At 45.3% G+C, this 7,335-nt stretch overlaps 2 protein-coding genes across 3 annotated transcripts in view; one reads left to right on the top strand and one right to left on the bottom strand.

Annotated features, from left to right (window-relative positions):
- Positions 1-6,402, bottom strand: part of LOC138951450 (neurofilament heavy polypeptide-like) — a 6,973-nt gene extending 571 nt beyond the window's left edge. Inside the window, exons 1-3 of the mRNA XM_070323051.1 lie at positions 6,391-6,402; positions 1,993-2,515; positions 551-1,817 (exon numbers count right to left, since the gene is read on the bottom strand). Of these exons, the coding sequence (XP_070179152.1) occupies positions 551-1,817; positions 1,993-2,515; positions 6,391-6,402 (1,802 nt within the window). The remainder of the gene's footprint in view (positions 1-550; positions 1,818-1,992; positions 2,516-6,390) is intronic.
- The window catches only part of LOC138950254 (uncharacterized), a 38,480-nt gene that overhangs the window by 9,317 nt on the left and 21,828 nt on the right, over positions 1-7,335 (top strand). The gene's annotated exons all lie outside the window — the stretch shown is intronic.

Here is a 7,335-nt window from a genome sequence, read left to right as displayed (position 1 = left end):
TTAGGTCGACTGCTGCTCTTAGGTCGACTGTTGCTCTTAGGTCGACTGTTGCTCTTAGGTCGACTGTTGCTCTTAGGTCGACTGTTGCTCTTAGGTCGACTGCTGCTCTTAGGTCGACTGTTCCCCTTAGGTCAACTGTTGCTCTTAGGTCGACTGTTGCTCTTAGGTCAACTGTTGCTCTTAGGTCGACTGCTGCTCTTAGGTCGACTGTTGCTCTTAGGTCGACTGTTGCTCTTAGGTCGACTGTTCCCCTCAGGTCAACTGTTGCTCTTAGGTCGACTGTTGCTCTTAGGTCGACTGGTGCTCTTAGGTCGACTGTTGCTCTTAGGTCGACTGTTGCTCTTAGGTCGACTGGTGCTCTTAGGTCGACTGTTGCTCTTAGGTCGACTGTTGCTCTTAGGTCGACTGCTGCTCTTAGGTCGACTGTTCCCCTTAGGTCAACTGTTGCTCTTAGGTCGACTGTTGCTCTTAGGTCGACTGCTGCTCTTAGGTCGACTGTTGCTCTTAGGTCGACTGTTGCTCTTAGGTCGACTGTTCCTCTTAGGTCGACTTGTTCCTCTTAGGTCGACTGGTGCTCTTAGATCGACTGTTGCTCTTAGGTCGACTGTTGCTCTTAGGTCGACTGTTCCTCTTAGGTCGACTTGTTCCTCTTAGGTCGACTGGTGCTCTTAGGTCGACTGTTGCTCTTAGGTCGACTGTTGCTCTTAGGTCGACTGTTCCTCTTAGGTCGACTGTTGCTCTTAGGTCGACTGTTCCTCTTAGGTCGACTGGTGCTCTTAGGTCGACTGGTGCTCTTAGGTCAACTGGTGCTCTTAGGTCGACTGGTGCTCTTAGGTCGACTGTTGCTCTTAGGTCAACTGGTGCTCTTAGGTCGACTGTTGCTCTTAGGTCGACTGGTGCTCTTAGGACGACTGCTGCTCTTAGGTCGACTGCTGCTCTTAGGTCGACTGCTGCTCTTAGGTCGACTGTTCCTCTTAGGTCGACTGTTGCTCTTAGATCGACTGGTGCTCTGAGGTCGACTGTTGCTCTGAGGTCGACTGGTGCTCTGAGGTCGACTGCTGCTCTTATATCGACTGCTGCTCTTAGGTCGACTGTTGCTCTTAGGTCAACTGGTGATCTTAAATCGACTGCTGATCTTAGGTCGACTGTTGCTCTTAGGTCGACTGGTGCTTTTAGGTCGACTGGTGCTCTTAGGTCGACTGCTGCTCTTAGGTCGACTGGTGCTCTTAGGTGAACTGGTGCTCTTAGGTCGACTGGTGCTCTTAGGTCGACTGCTGCTCTTAGGTGAACTGGTGCTCTTAGGTCGACTGGTGCTCTTAGGTCGACTGCTGCTCTTAGGTCGACTGTTGCTCTTAGGTGAACTGTTGCTCTTAGGTCGACTGGTGCTCTTAGGTGAACTGTTGCTCTTAGGTCGACTGGTGCTCTTAGGTGAACTGTTGCTCTTAGGTCGACTGTTGCTCTTAGGTCGACTGCTGCTCTTAGGTCGACTGCTGCTCTTAGGTCGACTGTTGCTCTTAGGTCGACTGTTTCTCTTAGGTCGACTGTTGCTCTTAGGTCGACTGCTGCTCTTAGGTCGACTGGTGCTCTTAGGTCGACTGGTGCTCTTAGGTCGACTGCTGCTCTTAGGTCGACTGGTGCTCTTAGGTCGACTGGTGCTCTTATGTTGACTGGTGCTCTTAGGTCGACTGGTGCTCTTAGGACGACTGGTGCTCTTAGGTCGACTATTGCTCTTAGGTCGACTGTTGCTCTTAGGTCGACTGGTGCTCTTAGGACGACTGGTGCTCTTAGGTCGACTATTGCTCTTAGGTCGACTGCTGCTGTTAGGTCGACTGGTGCTCTTAGGTCAACTGGTGCTCTTAGGTCGACTGGTGCTCTTAGGTCGACTGTTGCTCTTAGGTCGACTGTTGCTCTTAGGTCGACTGTTGCTCTTAGGTCGACTATTGCTCTTAGGTCGACTGCTGCTCTTAGGTCGACTGCTGCTCTTAGGTCAACTGTTGCTCTTAGGTCGACTGTTCCTCTTAGGTCGACTGTTGCTCTTAGGTCGACTGTTCCTCTTAGGTCGACTGGTGCTCTTAGGTCGACTGCTGCTCTTAGGTCGACTGCTGCTCTTAGGTCGACTGGTGCTCTTAGGTCGACTGGTGCTCTTAGGTCGACTGGTGCTCTTAGGTCGACTGTTCCTCTTAGGTCGACTGTTGCTCTTAGGTCGACTGTTCCTCTTAGGTCGACTGTTGCTCGTAGGTCGACTGGTGCTCTTAGGTCGACTGTTGCTCTTAGGTCGACTGGTGCTCTTAGGTCGACTGTTGCTCTTAGGTCGACTGTTGCTCTTAGGTCGACTGTTGCTCTTAGGTCGACTGGTGCTCTTAGGTCGACTGCTGCTCTTAGGTCGACTGGTGCTCTTAGGTCGACTGGTGCTCTTAGGTCGACTGCTGCTCTTAGGTCGACTGCTGCTCTTTTTGCTGGTTGTCTGTGACGATTCCAGACACACACTGAACGAAAGGTGAACAGCAATGGCCACCTGTACACATGACGATTTCAGACACACTGTCACGTTTCATAGATCACAAAAGGTGATTATGAACGGTTAATTACTGCTAACTGACTATCCACACCACGATCCACTCTCGCAGTTACAAAACAAAAATAGAATCAACAAAAGTGTAAGTTTCAGACGTCTGTTTTATATATATACGATCTGGCCACTTCCCTCGATACTTCACTTTAAACGTTGTTCTTACGTCACAGACGTTGGGAAAGTAACTGACAAAAATGCCAGTTAAAGTTTATTAAATGATAATAACACGCTGAACCCGTGTAAAGACAGGAAAGATAGCCGGTCTGCCAAAAGCGCTAGTTAATGCAGGTGTCACACACACTACGTTGTCACCACTCGAATATAATCACAAATTATGAAAGATGACTAGGTGGTATATAGGGTGCACTGAACATGGTGCACTTAGCTTTTTGCCACTGAGTGGGCGACCCGTAAATAGTCTATTTCCACAACTGCTCCGGGCGTGGAGATAAAACGAATTCCTCGTGCAAAACTAGTCAGCACAAATCATTAAGTTGCGATAAGCACAGGCGCTTTGCATCGCAATTTGGGAAAGTCACCCTAAAAAAAGTTTCTTCCCCAATCAATGTCACCAAACCGTGACACACACACTGAACGAAAGGTGTTTTGTAAACAACAATGGCCACCTATACACATGACGATTTCAGACACACCCTGAAAGAAAAGTGAACAACAATGGCCACCTATACACATGACGATTTCAGACACACCCTGAACGAAAGGTGAACAACAATGGCCACCTATACACATGACGATTTCAGACACACCCTGAACGAAATGTGAACAACAATGTCCACCTATACACATGACGATTTCAGACACACCCTGAACGAAATGTGAACAACAATGTCCACCTATACACATGACGATTTCAGACACACCCTGAACGAAAGGTGAACATCAATGGCCACCTATACACATGACGATTTCAGACACACCCTGAAAGAAAAGTGAACAACAATGGCCACCTATACACATGACGATTTCAGACACACCCTGAAAGAAAAGTGAACAACAATGGCCACCTATACACATGACGATTTCAGACACACCCTGAACGAAATGTGAACAACAATGGCCACCTATACACATGACGATTTCAGACACACCCTGAACGAAATGTGAACATCAATGGCCACCTATACACATGACGATTGTAGACACACACTGAACGAAAGGTGAACAACAATGGCCACCTATACACATGACGATTTCAGACACACCCTGAAAGAAAAGTGAACAACAATGGCCACCTATACGCATGACGATTTCAGACACACACTGAACAAAAGGTGAACAGCAATGGCCACCTATACACATGACGATTTCAAACACACACTGAACAAAAGGTGAACAGCAATGGCCACCTATACACATGACGATTTCAAACACACACTGAACAAAAGGTGAACAGCAATGGCCACCTATACACATGACGATTTCAGACACACACTGAACGAAAGGTGAACAGCAATGGCCACCTATACACATGACGATTTCAGACACACACTGAACAAAAGGTGAACAGCAATGGCCACCTATACACATGACGATTTCAGACACACACTGAACAAAAGGTGAACAGCAATGGCCACCTATACACATGACGATTTCAGACACACACTGAACGAAAGGTGAACAACAATGGCCACCTATACACATGACGATTTCAGACACACCCTGAACGAAATGTGAACATCAATGGCCACCTATACACATGACGATTTCAGACACACCCTGAACGAAATGTGAACAACAATGGCCACCTATACACATGACGATTTCAGACACACCCTGAACGAAATGTGAACATCAATGGCCACCTATACACATGACGATTTCAGACACACCCTGAACGAAATGTGAACAACAATGGCCACCTATACACATGACGATTTCAGACACACCCTGAACGAAAGGTGAACAACAATGGCCACCTATACACATGACGATTTCAGACACACACGGTACACAGGAAGTAAAATAGTTTTCACCATAGTCAGAAGGTATTGCGACAAATTTCGCATCCAATTAAAGCATTAATTCCCGTGTCATTTCATTCAAACTTCCTATGCCAGTTAAGGCAGTTCACTTGACTTTCTGGATCGCATTCGTGTTAAAGAGTTATTTTACAGAGATCACGTGACCGCCGCTCAAATAAGGGTACCCTAAAAGTCGACCGGACGTTCTTGAAACGGGACTAACACAAAATCGACAAAATATCACAATAGGCAAAACTTTGCAACTTTTACATACGAGAAGAAAGTCGAATCAATTATCTACCCAGAACATGTTTGTTTTGTTTAGCTAGCTTGCGTATTTTTATGCTATCTATTTCTACTGATGCAGGTGTCGATCACATGAGCGGTCAAAAACAGGAGTTGTGTCGCAATAATGTTTTGGCCAAGTGTATTATCTCCGAGGCATCAAAAATAAGTTGAATCTTTTGTTTGTTGGTTTCTTTCTTTCTTCCTTTTTCTGTCCGTTTTCTATGCTAACTGTGAAAGCTATAATCGTTGTAAAAGGCCTTAATTTCACAACGCAATTAAGTTTTGTGATTATGCAAAGCGATACAGAGAATGTAGATAGACGCTTGTGATGCACGTTTTGAACATGTGATAGTAAAACATTCAATGTACACACAGAACAAAGTCACTTTATACAGTACTTATATATTCATGTTGTTGTTGGTGTTGTTGTTGTTGTTGTTGTTGTTGTTGTTGTTGTTGTTGTTGTTGTTGTTTTGATTTTTTGATAGTGGAGTTAAGATACTAACAATGTTCTGTTAGAATAGCATCTGCCTTCATTCAAGCTCGGCAATCGTAAATAAGGTTTAATGCAACTCCACCGAAGAAAGTTGTAACATGCTACCTTGTTTAGGTCTCTGTATGGCTGACAGCACAAATGATATCTGATTGGCGGGCAGAGTGGCGTGAACCAGCCAAGGGGACACAACCCAGCGGTTCATGTAACGCTCGACCCCCCTTCCACCCTCCCCGCCTGTTAAACAGTTTATAAGGCGATTACCAGACTGTTTTTGTCAGGAATGGTTTTCTTATTTAGAATGCAGCGGACGTTTTGGCATTTATAACTGTTACAAGACATGCTTGAAGAAAGAGAAATAATATTTAGAACATAAATTAATTTATGATAAAATCATATATTGAATCGGTTGAAGACATTATAAGTACAGAACTGCTCTAACTCGTTTCCGCGCAGGAGTATCTGAAATCAACGCTCACAAGTTTCGGTACACACCAAACAAAACGACTAGAAACTGACCTTTCTGTACAAATGATGAAGAAGATGAACACCATGTTGTATTTTCATGTCCCTTTTCAAGTAAAGATCTTCGAGTGAAATACTTGAAAATCTCGTGTTCTTTATGTTAGAGAAGAGACAAACCCTTATTAATCAGGTTCAGTGATATGTCATTTGTGATGCGGGTTTTATTGTATGTGTTAAATTGTATGCATGATTTGGTTATAGTTCATAGCTGTGCATAGAATTACAGTTATTTTAACCATTCTTGTAAGGGAGGTGGCTTTAGACAATAAAGATTTGTTCTTGTTCTCTCTCTTTCTCCCTCTCTTTCTCCCTAACTCTCTCTCCCTATCTCTCTCTCTCTCTTTCTCTCTCTTTCTCTCTCTCTCTTTCTTTCTTTCTCTCTCTCTCTCTTTCTTTCTCTCTCTCTCTCTCTTTTCTCTCTCTCTCTCTCTCTCTCTCTGTCTCCCTCTCTCTTTCTCTCTCTCTCTCTCTCTCTCTCTCTCTCTCTCTCTCTCTCTCTCTCTCTCTCTCTCTCTCTCTCTTCCACCCACCTCTTTCCCCATTGCTGTGTTATGTTTATCAGTACGCACCAAAACGAGTATTTGCCAAGTGACAGGCACCCGTCCACTCCCACCCATCTCCCCCACCCATCTCTCCTCTCCTGAACTCAACGACCAATCTATCTTACAATGGCCACGGTCTGTCTGTCTGCCGGCACGTTGCCTGCTTTCTGGGTGGTGCTTGTGACACTTGGCCTCACAAGCAGCTGCTAGAGTGGGAAACAGCAGATCAGGTAGAGTTCCCACCCCCCACCCTCCCCCCACCCCCGTTTCGCAACCTCCACCCCAACCTCCACGACCTGGCATGAGTCGATCGTAACCCGGATGTTTATCAGACTGAGACGCTATCAGGCCCGAGGTGAATGTATCATATCTGTCTGTGTGTGTGACTACTGTTGTCATCGTTCAGTCTTTGTGTGTGTGTGAACCTGTCCTGAACATCACGCAAGAAGTTTGGTAGAGTTTTTATACCCCCCCCCCCCCTCTTACACAAAGAGGTGTAATGTCGAGTGTTGGATTGGAATAAAGACATTGACACTTCGTTTTATCGCACCCACATTAAAGCATTACTCCTCGTGTCATTTCATTCAAGTATTCTGTGAAATTCAAAGCCGTCCACCTGACTATCTGGATCACCATTCGGATTAAAGATGTCATTTACATGGATCATGTGACAGCCGCTCATAAAAGGCTACCCTTAAAATTGACCGGTAAAAAACCGAAGGGACAAAATCAACGAAAAATCACAATAGGCAAAACTTTGCAACTTTTGGGTAGGAGATAAAAGTCCGAACGTGTTCTTTTGTTTATCTACCTTGCCTATTTCGAGTGCTATGCTATGTCTACTAATGCAGGTGTCGATCGCATATCAGTGGTTACAAACGGGAGATGTTGTGTCAATTGTAAGGGGTATCATGGCAAAATAAGCTGGGTTTC

This window comes from Littorina saxatilis, linkage group LG16 (assembly GCF_037325665.1).
Source record: "Littorina saxatilis isolate snail1 linkage group LG16, US_GU_Lsax_2.0, whole genome shotgun sequence".
NCBI lineage: Eukaryota > Metazoa > Mollusca > Gastropoda > Littorinimorpha > Littorinidae > Littorina > Littorina saxatilis.
The sequence above is the reverse complement of the archived record's forward strand: the minus strand, read 5'-3'. Positions and strand labels throughout refer to the sequence as shown.